General features: G+C 52.1%; 5 protein-coding genes across 5 annotated transcripts; 3 read left to right on the top strand and 2 right to left on the bottom strand.

Moving 5' to 3' along the window:
• Positions 1-82: 82 nt before the first annotated feature.
• JCM15063_002271 (MDM20/NAA25 family protein) lies at positions 83-3,960 on the bottom strand (the record flags this gene model as incomplete). The annotated part of the gene is made up of 15 exons (XM_076678174.1): positions 83-187; positions 266-418; positions 525-682; positions 763-877; positions 942-1,031; positions 1,098-1,358; positions 1,445-1,785; positions 1,852-1,941; positions 2,004-2,363; positions 2,434-2,696; positions 2,772-3,238; positions 3,307-3,425; positions 3,488-3,650; positions 3,717-3,802; positions 3,867-3,960. 15 exons carry the CDS (start codon positions 3,958-3,960, stop codon positions 83-85), a joined length of 2,865 nt encoding a protein of 954 aa, XP_076534772.1.
• A 139-nt stretch (positions 3,961-4,099) lies between these two features.
• On the top strand, positions 4,100-5,976 carry JCM15063_002270 (uncharacterized protein; the record flags this gene model as incomplete). The annotated part of the gene is made up of 4 exons (XM_076678173.1): positions 4,100-4,499; positions 4,574-4,899; positions 4,966-5,682; positions 5,788-5,976. The coding sequence occupies 4 exons, from the start codon at positions 4,100-4,102 to the stop codon at positions 5,974-5,976; spliced, it is 1,632 nt and encodes a 543-aa protein (XP_076534771.1).
• A 211-nt stretch (positions 5,977-6,187) lies between these two features.
• On the bottom strand, positions 6,188-6,990 carry JCM15063_002269 (uncharacterized protein; the record flags this gene model as incomplete). Its single annotated transcript, XM_076678172.1, has 2 exons — positions 6,188-6,190; positions 6,328-6,990. 2 exons carry the CDS (start codon positions 6,988-6,990, stop codon positions 6,188-6,190), a joined length of 666 nt encoding a protein of 221 aa, XP_076534770.1.
• A 1,162-nt stretch (positions 6,991-8,152) lies between these two features.
• On the top strand, positions 8,153-10,425 carry JCM15063_002268 (uncharacterized protein; the record flags this gene model as incomplete). Its single annotated transcript, XM_076678171.1, has 11 exons — positions 8,153-8,399; positions 8,493-8,507; positions 8,577-8,670; positions 8,759-9,067; positions 9,149-9,336; positions 9,400-9,428; positions 9,494-9,498; positions 9,567-9,614; positions 9,683-9,895; positions 9,963-10,246; positions 10,319-10,425. 11 exons carry the CDS (start codon positions 8,153-8,155, stop codon positions 10,423-10,425), a joined length of 1,539 nt encoding a protein of 512 aa, XP_076534769.1.
• Positions 10,426-10,718: 293 nt separating this feature from the next.
• Positions 10,719-12,964, top strand: JCM15063_002267 (MFS transporter; the record flags this gene model as incomplete). The annotated part of the gene is made up of 11 exons (XM_076678170.1): positions 10,719-10,992; positions 11,053-11,063; positions 11,122-11,211; positions 11,277-11,429; positions 11,504-11,658; positions 11,720-11,836; positions 11,905-12,039; positions 12,109-12,299; positions 12,375-12,429; positions 12,508-12,567; positions 12,655-12,964. 11 exons carry the CDS (start codon positions 10,719-10,721, stop codon positions 12,962-12,964), a joined length of 1,551 nt encoding a protein of 516 aa, XP_076534768.1.
• Positions 12,965-12,980: the final 16 nt, after the last annotated feature.

Here is a 12,980-nt window from a genome sequence, read left to right as displayed (position 1 = left end):
GTCTATGCGCGTTCAAAGGTGGGAACGCCCAATGCGATCATTCGTAATAATGCAATAGGTTTTATCGTCTTCTGCTTCTTCTCTATTTTGCGGTTCTACGGTGAATCGTGGCGGCAAGTCCTTCAGTCGAGACCTTTCTCGATTCGACGAGAGCATGAGCAAAGTTGGTGAGACTGTCCTCATTGAGCTGCATTCCGAAACATAACAAAGTCAGCGACCCTTCCTCTGCAGGGGAGAGAAGAAACAGTTGGGAAGACCGATGTACAGCTTCGTGGGTAGTCAAAGGATTCAAACCAGCGACAATCTTGGATCTATCTTTTGCAATCTTCTTGCTGTGTGCCGTGAGCTGTTGACCAACTTGTCTCAGACCGTCCCGTGCCGCGGTGCGCAAAGCTCGGAATCGTTTCGAGTGTTTCGACTGGTTAGGAAGAACAAAAAATAAAAAAATAAAAAAGGGAACACATGGTAATCAGTGATATGATAAGACTTTGATCCGACAACGAAAGGGTTGAGGTTCATCATACCTGATCTGGAAGCTTGTTCGCAGCCATCTCGTCGAGTCTCTGTTCGATACCGAGTTCGAGCAAAGAGAACGCTTCAAGCGAGACCGAAGCAATCTGAACCAATTCCCATGGTAGTGTTACGGTATCTTCAACGCATGTCGAGAAGAGGGTCGCTTGATCTGTTTTCGTTTTCCGTCGCAGCTCATGAACCTCTCGAAGTAACCCTCGAAACATAGCCTACAAGTAGATGCAAGCGTACCTTTGAAAAATACGAGTGCGGCTTGCTCTGCATCAGTTGCTTGATCCAGAGGAGCGACGAGAGCGCGTTGTGCGGAGGCCGAGAAAGAAAACAATGCAGCTTCGGATCGTGTGAACTACGCAACAAGGTCTTCGGATCAGTGTTACTCGCGCATCGGATACCCATTCTGAAAAACTTACGCTGGAAGGATTCGGGGTAGGCTCGGATGAAGTTTGAGAGGGCGAGAGGAAGCGAGAATAGATTGTCGCGAAAGCTCGTAACCACTCCACCTTGCGAGCCGCAATCGAGTTTGTCAGTCTTGTCTCCCCAAGACGAGGCAGAAGTATCATGCTTACATCATTACGCCCTCCTAGTGCTGTCTGATCCCACACAGAAGCAGACCCATGCGCTTGGAAGTTGGGCAGAGTCTTGAAATCCCGATTGTCAAAGAGCGTTTTAGTCGAAGTAGCGATCTTGTTGATATTCACGACAGCTTCATCGATCAAAGGTGTATCGAGTACTCCTCGCAATAACCGTGTTCGGAGGACTTCGAGGGCCGACAGACTTTTCTCGAGTGATTGATCGAGTCGCAATCGGAATTCGGCGAAATCCTCAACCTGGTACAGATTACAAGAAGCTCGCGTCAATCTTCGTAACAACTCTTCTATGAGGAATGCGTCATATAAGGCGGAAATGTTCATACTTTGCCATAATTGGGCAAGGTGAATGTTTGGACCGACATTTGAGCCGCTTCGTTTTGACCCATCTTGTACCATCGTTCCGTTTGAATTGCTTCCTCGTGCACGCCGAGCTCCTTGCCCGATTCGATCGCGTACGTCGAGCCTCGATGAAGCACGAGGTGGGACAGCGTGTCGTACTGGATGTTCTTGACTCCGAACAGGCGATAATGTTGTAGAGACAACGAGGATGCACCAAGAAGGCGGTACAGGTTGATCAAGAGGATTCGACTCTGGTACTTGTACTTTGAGGAGCGTAGTGCGTGATCGAGCACAGCAGCCGCTCGTTCAAGGTGGGATCGGTCATCTGGTTACAAGATGAAAATTAGTTTTGTTGATAGATTTTCACCTGCTGAAGCGCGTTTTAACGTACGAGACGAGTGATAGGCCGAGACGTAAGCTTGAGCGGACAAGAGAGCGAAATCGTCGGCAGGTTGCAACTCGGTAGGAGGCAGCGCTTTCCCTACGCATTTTTCTCTTGTTCAACATCACAATCTGACGAGGAGATCGAACAGCGAGGCGTACCTAGGGAAAGCGCCGAGAAATACCGTTCGAGATAATCTTGCGCACGGGCGACTTCCTCCTCGGCAGTCTGCTCGTCTGATAGGTACCGATCGATCTTGAGAGCGTTGATCACTCTTCGAGCATCATCCATCGTCTGCTTTGAGCGAGATGAGATCAGCTGAGGAGTTCGTAGCGAGGGCACGTCAACAACTTCACGAACGAGTTGATCCTTTTTCGTCGCTATTTCTCGCGCTCTTTCTCGCACGACTCGAGCTTCTGTTGTAGAAAGTTGTCCAAGGTACGGCAGCAAATCATCGAAGCAACACATTTTGCCTCCAAACTGCTCGAGGTATCGTAGAACGAGCGGTTCGAGCGATTCTTCTGAAACGTCCGAACAAACCGGATCAGCTCATTGTTGTAGCGAGTTGCGCAGAATATGCGGTTGATTTACCCGTATTCCATGACCTGACAAGGCATTCGCGCGAGATTTCGAGGAGACCGAGAAGGAATCCCCGTTCTACTTTCGCTTTCGGAGACTCTTGGGCAAGCTTTTCGAAAACTTTGCGCGTCTCTTTGAGCGTTTCGAGACCTTGTGGATTCGGATTCGTGGCTTGTTGGTTCGTTGACGCATCGGCGTAATATGATGTAGAAGAACTTGCTGCAATCGAACATGCAGCTCTGATCAAATAAAGCATCGTATGCCAGTTCGTGTCCCTATTGCTCAAGAAGGGTGTTAGCTGTCGGCTTCGCGATCAGGCACACGGGCTGAAAGAATCGAGAGAGCTTTACCCTGCTTCGAGTTTGCGTTCGAGTCTCTGCCACAACGTTTGCCATTCTCCTCGTTCAATCCCTCCAAACCTGAGGGTCGCTTCTCGACTCCACAGTTCGAACCCGAGGTTGCGTTCACACCACTTGTCTCCTTCGCTCGAGACAAAGTGATCCAACAGAACTGATCGAAGATTCAATGAAGCATTTGTCGCAGTCGAGACTGAAGGTAACCGAGGGGGTGAATAGGTCGAGGGCGAAGGGGAGAATTGGGCTCGAAGTTCGAGGAGTCGGGTGGCAACGTGGAACTCATCGGCAGTCTTGTACTCTGTCGAAGATTCGAAATACTCGGTTGCTTGCTTCTCCGCAAGGGCAAGCAACGTTTCGGTTTCAGGGTGTTGCAGGGTTCGGATTTGAAGAATGATGGTCATGATGGACCACAGAATGTAGTCTGGATTCGAAGCAAAGCTGGTGGTCATTTGCAGACTCAGCTGGAGGACGCATGAATATTAGTCAGCTTGCAAGTTTGCAACATCCGGGGAAGAGGAGAAAGACTTGCCTCTTGCGCTTTCAAGATCTCGTTCATTCGGATCATCTGAATGAACGCTTCCTGGGCGAGTTCTTCATTGCCGCTGTTGTCTCTCGCTGCTCGAGTCAATAGCTCGACTGCTTCTGAACCTGTACAGTCAAATACAAGTTTAGTGAAAATGTTGAAAAGGAAAATTGGGGATTTGGCTCACTCTTGCCCATGTTGCGCAACGCGAAACTCAGAGCCATGACAATCTCGCTGTCTCCGAGCGCGGTCGGATTGTTTGTGACTGCATCGAGGGATTTGTTCCAATCTTGTTGCGACGAGGCGGTGAGCGGTTTCGATGCGAGTGACAGTGCAACGAGTTTGAGAGCCTGGGGAACACATCGTCAATTACAACGATGGATACGAGTGCTTGCTCCGATCCAGAGATGACTGACGAGTCCCGAAGGTTCATTCGGGCGGCGCTTCAACAAGGTCTGACAGTCGAGCAACGCTTTCTTGACATCTCGCCGTTCGAGCGCCGCTGAGTCGAGTCTCCATATAGTCAGCTCGGGGATGAACCGTTGCAAACGAAGGACGGGACTGACTGCAGATGGTACCGATTGAGCGATTGTCGAGAAGGTTGAGCCTGCCTTGACGCGAGCTGTAGAAGGATCGCACGAGCGAGCTGAGCTCTGCCATGGCCCGAGAGTGGATCTTTGATTTGGCGAGTTGCAGGGCGGCTCTCGGTGATGGAACAAACGATTGCTCGGCGCTTGAACGCTTGAGGGGCACCTACCTCGTCTCTTCCTTTCCCCTCGCCACGGTACTCGATCGCACGATGGAAGTCGGACCTGAAGCCAATACGACGTTCGCACTCGCGTGTGTGCTCGTCGTCGTGCTCGTCGTCGCGTACAAGGCGAGGCCGCCCCCACCTCAGATCCACCCGTTCTTGCTCGGCCGCCAGTCCCACTCTGCCTCGACTCGCTTCGAGCACGAGTCACCAGTGTACACCACCTCGCAGCAACCGACGAGCTCGTTCCTGCGTCCAGACAAGAGCGTGCGCACCCTCGACGACATCCTCAAAGGCAGCTTGACCTGCTTGGAAGGCCAAAACCGAGGCTCGTGGGTCCAGGGCGGTGAGAAACTGATTGATCTCGTCCATGCGTTGCGAGCTGGACTCGTGAGCAAATTTGGCACCACCCCACGAAAAGTCGTCGTCGCGCTCGAGGATCCGACCGGTCTGTTCCACTCTTTCTGTACCAGCTTCGCTCCTGCTCGCTCGCGCTGACGCTTGTTTTTCCGTCTCGGGTAGACGCGCTACTCGTCATCCTTGCCCTCGCAACCTCGGTGCACACGCCCGTTGTGATCGCGCCCGGTTCTGCCATTCCCGAAGATTCCGACATCACCGGAATCGTGCACTCGGTCACTCGGCTCGTCTCGGCTTCAGGGTTTTCTACTCATGCCGACGCGGTCATTGTCTCGATTGGAGGTGAGGACGCTCAAGAAGTCGCAAGCGACATACTCGCAACCGGTCGTGTCTTGTCGGGAGAGAGCATCGAAACCAGAATCGCAGCCGAGCCTGCCGACCTCGCGCTCACCTTTATCTCGGAAGGAACCACTCTCGACATCTCGCACGTCGTGAGTCTCTCTCATACCGCCTCGTCTCTGATCGAGACTAGCGAGCTGATTCGTCGTGCCTGACAGTGCCTCACTGCGTCGCTCGTATCATGGCTCTCACTGTTCCCTGCGTCTCCAACGCCCAGCAAGCCAACCATTAAAGACACGATCTACACTTTCCATCACCCTTCGACCCCGCATGGGTTCGGACTCGCACTTCTTGCCATCTCGACTTCAGCATCGTTGTCATTCCCTCCGCTGTCCGACGAACCCTCGTCCGACGAGGTCGAGACCATCTTGACCTCTCGCAGTGCGCCTCCTGCAACCCTCATCTTCTCCCCTTCAAAAACGTTTGCGACTCCACTCTACAAAGTCGCGCTCGAGAAAATGATTGGAGATTCAGGGTTCATCATCAAACTCGCTCGCAACGGCAAACTGCGCCTCTTGCGAGAAGGGAGTGTCTCGAAAAAGACGTTGTGGGATTCAATCTTGTTCAAAGGACTTCGCAAAGACCTAGGAGTTCACATGTTGAGAGGCATGTTCTTTGATGGTCCTCTCGAACAGGGCAAACTCGAAACGTTCCGATGCGCGTTCGGAATCCCAGCCGTTTCGACTTTGTCCCACGCGTGCTTGCTCTCGCCTCTCTCTCATGGAAACCTGTACGATTACCAGAGATTGCCGCCTCCTGGAGTTGTCAGGTTGACGGGCAAAGAGAAAGCTCATGTCGGCCCTCCTGCAACTGGAATCGAGCTCAAACTTCGAGGCAACGAAGACGAGATCTCAACTGGACGTGTTCGTGGAGAGGTTCGTCCCTTTTTTTTTCTTTTCTCGGCTCGGTCCCACATCTTTTGCTTGTACCCTGAACTAACCTACGACTGTTTGTGTCTTTTCCGTTCCTTAACGCTCTAGCTCTACATCCGATCCCCAGTTCTGCCACGTCCAGAATCTCTACCTCTCGATCTCTTACACACAGATGTCACTCACGCGACTTTGCCTCCGATACCCGGTACCAAATCCGATTCTGCTCCGATCAGTCAATGGCTCAAGACTGGAGTTCAAGCGGAAATGGCGACTGAAGGAGTCTTGTGGATCTCGTGAATGAAGAATGAAACACATACATTGTTTGCTCAAGCATCTCTCAGGTGTCTCCTTTGAGGGAATGCATCATGAGAGAGAGAAACTCGCGCCCTGAGAGCCTGAATCCAAACGACGGCGGAAAATCTTCATACTGAAGACGAGGAGTGAAAATTGGGACAGAAACGCTCTCGTATCGTTGTAACGGAACGCTCAGGGTGTAGGTAGACAACTATCACTGCAACAGGGTGAATAACAGAGCCGAACAACAAGACGATCGATCAGGCAAGAGAAAGAAAGAAATTTAAGGAGCCCGTCAATGAGGGTTTTCCCTCGCCCTGATGAACCCAAACGCAGCGAGATCCTTCTGCTTACTTCCTTCTGCTTAGCTTTCCGAAGCTCTTCCTGGACGAGTCTTGCTTTGAAGCGGAGCATCTGCGCGAGAAAATCGATATCTTTGTCGGAAACTCCATACGCAACGAGCCATGCGATTATTGCGCTCACCATCTCGATTACTTGTTGCCTGGAGATCGTCGGTGTAATCACCTCGACATCATCGTCCTCGTCGTCCTCCTCCTTTCCAGGTTCAGGATCAGCTGCGTTTGCTGATTCTCCTCTTGTTGTCTTTGCGATCAAGGCCTCGGTTTCCGGCGCGTCTTGTCCCCGAGTCGGACGGTCTGCTTGTTCGATTTCGCCTGGATTCTCAGAATTCACGTCGACGTCCGAGTGCTGAACAATCCTCCGTCGTTTGTCCGATAACGAGGTTGGGTCATTTCGAACTCGAGCGAGAAGTTCCTCCTTCTGTGCGAGCTTGCGACTGAGACTTGATTGAGAAAACACCAATCGACCCTGTCCAGGCTGGAGCGTTTCAAAGTGTCGAACGACGGCAGGTTGAGTGATTGAAGGATGTTGGTCCATCCAGTCAAACACGGTCAACCAATCTTGAACCGTGAGCTGAGACCTCGAGCGGTGGGCCGTCGTAGCATGTGTCGTAGAGTTCCCAAGTTGGTCGGCTTGCTTGCGTTTGAGGTTTGACATGGTTTCATCTAGTTGAGGATCAGGTATCGGAGAAATGCGAGAGCGTGAGGGGACGCGACCAAAACTCTCTCGAAATGCATAGCGACGCGTTCAAAAGTCTGTCGAAATGCATAAGTGACAAGTGGTGGCTTCTGACATATCGCATCGTTCTTTTTTCTTGGGGTCTGAATGGTTTAACGTATGGCTACAGAGGAAAGGCACTTCGCTGCGTGTGGATCTATGTATGATAGGGCGAGGGAGGTTCTTTTTCTTCTTCTTTGTTTCCAGTTTCTTCGGCTCCCCTGTTGCCATGAAAATTGTCTATTCAAACCCTGAACGTTCTGTCACAACGATACGAGAGCGTTCTGTACCAGTTTCAGTCCTGGTCTCCTCTCGGTGTCAATTGATGTGTTTGCCGCGGATGTATAGGCTACATACGTTACTTATTCCGAGGGACTTCACCGTACAGTCTCTTCGGTCTTGTCTCGGCGCTGCAGCAAATTCGGACTGCAAAATGTGCAGGAGGTGGTATCGATGTGACTCAGTGAGCCTTCGCTGTCCGAAAAACAGAAAGAAAAAAATAAAACCCCCGATTCAATTTCCCTCGGTAAAAGTCAGATTCCGTCGGTCGGCGGCTCCATGCCAAGCCCTGGGTCGGGTTTGTCCACAGCTACTGTAACCATGACGGCACGCTACCCTAGTGCCCTGCGTGTCGGGGGCGAGGTCGGCCTACTTGCCTCACGTGTGTCAGCTATGACAGTGTGAAAGTTCTAAGCCGAATTTCTCGGTCGATATGCGCCCGTCCCGCATTAGCCCGGAGCTCCCTGAAAGCTCCGGCTGGAGTGACCCGGGGGTCTCGGGGGGTTCGGGGTACAACATCTGACCAATCACGAGCGAATGTAGCTGAAAATAGCTACAGTAACCTTCGCGCGCAAGGTTGGCATCCGCGCTGGGGGGGCGCCAGTCTGTGTGGTCTTCCTTTCCCCATTCTTCTCAGGCCTGCTCCTACACTCGGCTCTGCGACTACTTCAGTCAATCTCGATACTGCCCGCGCCTCGTTGAGCAACAAGCTCTCACCTGGCTTCTCGCACGAACGACCACAACTTTCCTCAACCGAAACTTTCTCGGTTATCAATTGGCGAAACAGACAACGGACCCTTTTGGTCGACACCTTGAGAACAACATGTTGCAGCCTACCGAAGTACGGGAAGAGACCCACACGATGAAACAAGAGTTCGAGTTGTCGCCTGTGCGGTTTGCGAAGGACGACCCCGAGGACCCGTTCCAGTGGCCGCTCGCGAAGAAGATGAGGATGTTTATGGCGGCGCTTTTGATCACGTACGTTTCAGCGTTCAACGCGTCGGCGAATGGAGCTGCTTCGGGAGGATTCAGGAAGAGCCATCCTGGCGTTTCGGACGAGGATTTCCAAGGTTCGTTCCTTTCGCTAGGACTGCATCCTGCTGGGCTCTGCAGTGGCACTATACTGAATCTCCAATTCGCATGATGGATTCGTGACCCTGCAGCGTCTTCCTTTACCTGTACGTGCTTTCGTGCTCCGTCTTCGATATGACCGTATCACCTAAAGTGTCGCTTGCGTCGCTGTTCAGACCTTGTCATGCTCGGAATCGGTCCGCTACTTCTGGCACCCATCAGTGAAACGTTTGGTCGACGCTCGCAACTCGTCATCTGTACCTTCATAATGTGAGACCCAAGATTCCTTGCGCGTTATATCGGAAAACTCACCAACTTGCTCTGTTCAAACACTGAACCTCATTCAACCGATTGCCAGCATGTTGCTGTTCATCCCCATGGCCCTCGCCCCGAACGTCTACGCCCTCATCTTCTCCCGACTCGTGCAGGGTACTGCCGCATGCATCGAAGGACCGACCAGCGCCGGAATTCTGACCGACATCTTTCCCAAAGTCAACCGAGGTTTCTACTTTGGTTTCTTCGTTCTCACGGTTTTCACCGCGAACGCTACCGGGCCCCTCGTCTCGAACTGGGTTGCGTTCAAGACCGGGTGGGCGAACGTGTACTGGCTTCAACTCGCTACCAACGGAGCCGTCTTCCTCTACGTGCTGTTCTGCTTTGCCGAAACGTCAGTTCGATTTTGCGCTCCTTGAAGCTGTGCGATGTCGGGAGAAACACTGACGTCTCGCCCACGTATGTCTCTTTGTAGTCGTGGTGAAGTCATCCTTCGCAAGCGATGCGCCAAGCTCACCAAGGAGACCGGAAAACCTCACTACGTCGAAGGCGCCGATCAGGCCGAAGGATGGTTGGAAATGCTCAAGATCTCGCTCTCGCGTCCTCTCCTCTACCTCTTCACTGAGCCCATCGTCACTGCCCTCAGTCTTGCTATCGGTTTTGGTGAGATTCGTTGCCTCTTCTGTGCTGCATTCGCTCCGTGCTGACGATTTCGATGTTTTGCAGTTGTACGTGATTGCTCCCTGATCTACCATGTGTCCTTGCGGTCGTCTGCTGACCTTTCTCTTCGCATCCTTGTGGATCATGTTCTCGATAATAGTGGGGGTCAGTTCAGGTCTCGACGTGCTTTCTCGCGCTTCGTATGATCGCTGACACGATCGGTGTCGATGCAGAAACGTCTTCCTTTTGATCGGTTCTGCCTCGCACGTCTTCGCAGTCAAGTGAGTCTCCAGTCGGGTTTGTGGAAGAGACTCTCAAGCTGATCAATCTCTTCATTTTTTCCGCTCAGCTACGGTTTCAACCAAGGCACTTCGCACTCGATCTTGATTTGTGGTTTCATCGGCGCTGCATTCGCCACCGTCTCGAACATCCTCATTCAAGAACCCATGTATCAGAGGGCGATCGTCAAAGGCGGTGGACGAGCCAAGCCAGAGGTGCGACTGTACACGGCCGGTGTCGGCAGTATCCTCTTTGCGATCTCGTTCTTCTGCTTTGCTTGGACGTAAGCCGAAACTTTACAGCTATTCGGCTCCACCGACAAGGTATGCTAATTTGTAGCTCCCTTGTAGCGCTCGACCCTGGATCCACTGGGTCGTTCCGTGCATCTTCCTCTGCACCCTCAACTTTGGCGCGTACACCATGTACCACGCTACGTACGTGTACATCGGTGATGTCTACATGTCGTACTCGTCGTCTGGTCAAGCCGCCCAGTCACTTCTCCGAAACGTGCTCGGCGCGTGCTTCCCGTTCTTTGCCGTCTCGATGTACGACAACCTCACGTTCCCGATCGCTTCGACGGTCCTCGGTGGCATCGCTTCTTTCATGTCGGGTGTGATCTGGCTTCTGATTATCTGTGAGCCACGGTTTCTCTGGAAATTTCAGCTTGTGCCTCAATCACTGACGCATCTCGAAACCTCGATGACAGTCGGTCCTCGTCTCCGTGCGCGCTCGAAGATTGCGATGAGTCTCGAACAGCAAGAAGGAGCTGTTCTCCCGGACGAACCCGAGCAGGCCACCAAGATCGAGGTATAGATATCTTTCCGGATTTTGTTCTGGCTTTACATAAACTTTATTAGACTCTTCTTCCTCTCTAGTACTCGCATCCTCTTACAGAATCGAACACGTATAGAAAGAGTAGAATTACAATTAGTCGTGTCATGTATAGATGTGCTTCGTCTCATAGTCATTGCGAGAAATTTGGCCGCGACTCGCGCGAACCGGCTTGGCCCGCGGCGCCAACTAGCGCTGATTGCCTAATCCCCCACTTATATCTTCGGTATCGACTTTTGCTCCTTCATGCTACCTGCGTCGACAGCTCTTTCGACATGACCTCGACGACTGGTACGACGCCGAATGCATCAAGCACGTCGACGCTGGCGGAACAGGTCAACGTTGAACGGCAATCAGGTTTCAAGCAACCTCCACTCGTTCCAGCCGAATCGTCCAAGGCGACGGTACAGCAACTGCCACGAACACAAGACTTTGGCTTCTTGCCTATCCCTAGACGATGTAGACAGAGCGCAGAGCCGTTTCGATTCACGCTCGCTTTGAACCTCTTACTGTCAGCAACAAGTTGTTTTACGGTGGCCAACATCTATTGTGAGCCGTGAAAAGCACTCAGACGCAACGCAACTTCATTGACGAGCGCCTCGCTGCCAGATCCGCAACCTGTCAGCTTTCAGTTGATTGCAGTGCTCGAGTCAAGTGCTGAAGCCATCTATGTTCCAGATTCTCGTGCAACTGGCAGAGCAGTTCAACGTTACGTACGACGAAATCACGCTCGTACCGTCTCTACTGCAAGCTGGATACCTGGTCGGCGTGCGTTAGCCATTTCCCCAAGCTCGGAAGAAACGCTTTCCGTTGAAACAGCGGTCCATCGGCAGCTTCTTCTTCTAACCCCACTGGGAGATCTTGTACCTCGGAGACCGCTTTTACTCGCGCTGGTCTTCTTGACTTCGACGCTTTCGCTTGGACAAGCAACCGTCACTTCGTTCGCTGGCTTCAAGGCGCTTGCTTTCGTTGTCGGACTATTCACGGTACAGTCGAGCATTTCTTCCCGTCAAGACAGAGTAAGGCGACCTGTCACTGATTGCTCGAATTCGGTCGACAGGTGACTCCGCAAGTGGTCAACCCTCTCACAGCCGACAGTGCCCCTCCAGCTCGTAGATATGCAGCCGTGTCCATCACAGTTGCAGGATTACTCGCGGGTATGGTCGTCGGACGCGTCTTTGCCGGTATCGTGACCCGGTTTTCAGGTCAACCACAGTCAGTACCGACAGTGGAATCAACGAAGAAAAAGACGAGCTGATCCTGGAACCGCTCGCAGTTATACGTTCTACCTCGCTTCCGGCACGCAATATGTCCTACTCGCGACGCTCTATTGGTTCCTTCCGGATTTTCCGAAAAAATCGACAGGATTGAGCTATTTTGGTATCTTGAAGAGGTGAGTCAGGCGTTTCCGACGTGATGACAAGCACAATCTTGATGGTGTTGACGAGATTCCTGTGATAGTATGGTCACGATCTTCTTGACCAAGCCGGTACTCATCCAAGCTTGCTTGATTGGGTTCTGCATGACTGCGATCATGGTCAGTTGGTGGACGACCTTGACATTTTTGCTCTCTGCTTCGCCTTTCTCTTACGACACGTGCGCTGAAAAGATCCTATTGACCCGTCATCGTCAAGTTACTCACGTCTCTCTTCCTATGTGTGACAGGTTCGAGATCGGCTTGTTCGGCTTAACTGGCATCGTCGCAATCTTTTCGGTTCCTTGGGTCGGCAAGCTAACTGACCGCCTCAACCCTTGGGTCGTCTGCCTACTCGCGCTCTCGGGACAAACTCTCATCGCGGTCATGTGCCTCGGAAGTGCCGGTCTGAGCTTGGCTCCCGTCATCATCGCATGTATTTGTGCGCTCCCTTCTTGGTTCTGATCCAATCTGTCAGATTTCGCTCGCTGAACGAGAAGGTTGCCTCCTTGTCTAGGTGTCGACATTTTCCATCAATCAAACACCATTGGTCAACAAGGTCGTATCTACTCGTGAGACTCGGATTCCACTTCTACAGAAGGGCAGCGAGTATCCTCATTACTGACAGGATGCTACTTCCTTCGTGTCAGGATCGACCCGCTCAGTCGAGGCAGAATCAATGGTGTCTACATGGCGTTCGTTTTCGCAGGGTAAGCCTCGCCGCAACTTATTAAAAGTGCGTCGCCACGCAGATGTTGAAACCTTTTCAATCTCTTCACGACTTGTAAAAACCGCAGGCAAGCGACGGGTTCAGCCGCTGGACCGAAACTTTTCTTACGATACGGTTGGAGAGCTCCATACGGTCTCCACGTCGCGCTCGGAGTTACAGCTTTATTCTTGTTGTTCGCAAGGGGTCCGAGGGCGCAAGGATGGGTAGGATGGAGTGGACAGTACACTCTCGCGAAAGAGACGACGAGCTTACCAGCAGAGACAAAGAAGGATCCAGAACGTGGGGACGAATTGCAACATCGAACTGAAGAAGAAATCGAAAGCAAAACGCTGAACCAAGACACATCCGAGATTGACACTACAGTGCTGAAAGTGTAGAACTTTTTCCTAGTCG

This window comes from Sporobolomyces koalae, assembly GCF_050403365.1.
Source record: "Sporobolomyces koalae JCM15063 DNA, S_koalae_JCM15063T_v1_ctg12, whole genome shotgun sequence".
Classification (NCBI taxonomy): Eukaryota; Fungi; Basidiomycota; class Microbotryomycetes; order Sporidiobolales; family Sporidiobolaceae; genus Sporobolomyces; species Sporobolomyces koalae.
The sequence above is the reverse complement of the archived record's forward strand: the minus strand, read 5'-3'. Positions and strand labels throughout refer to the sequence as shown.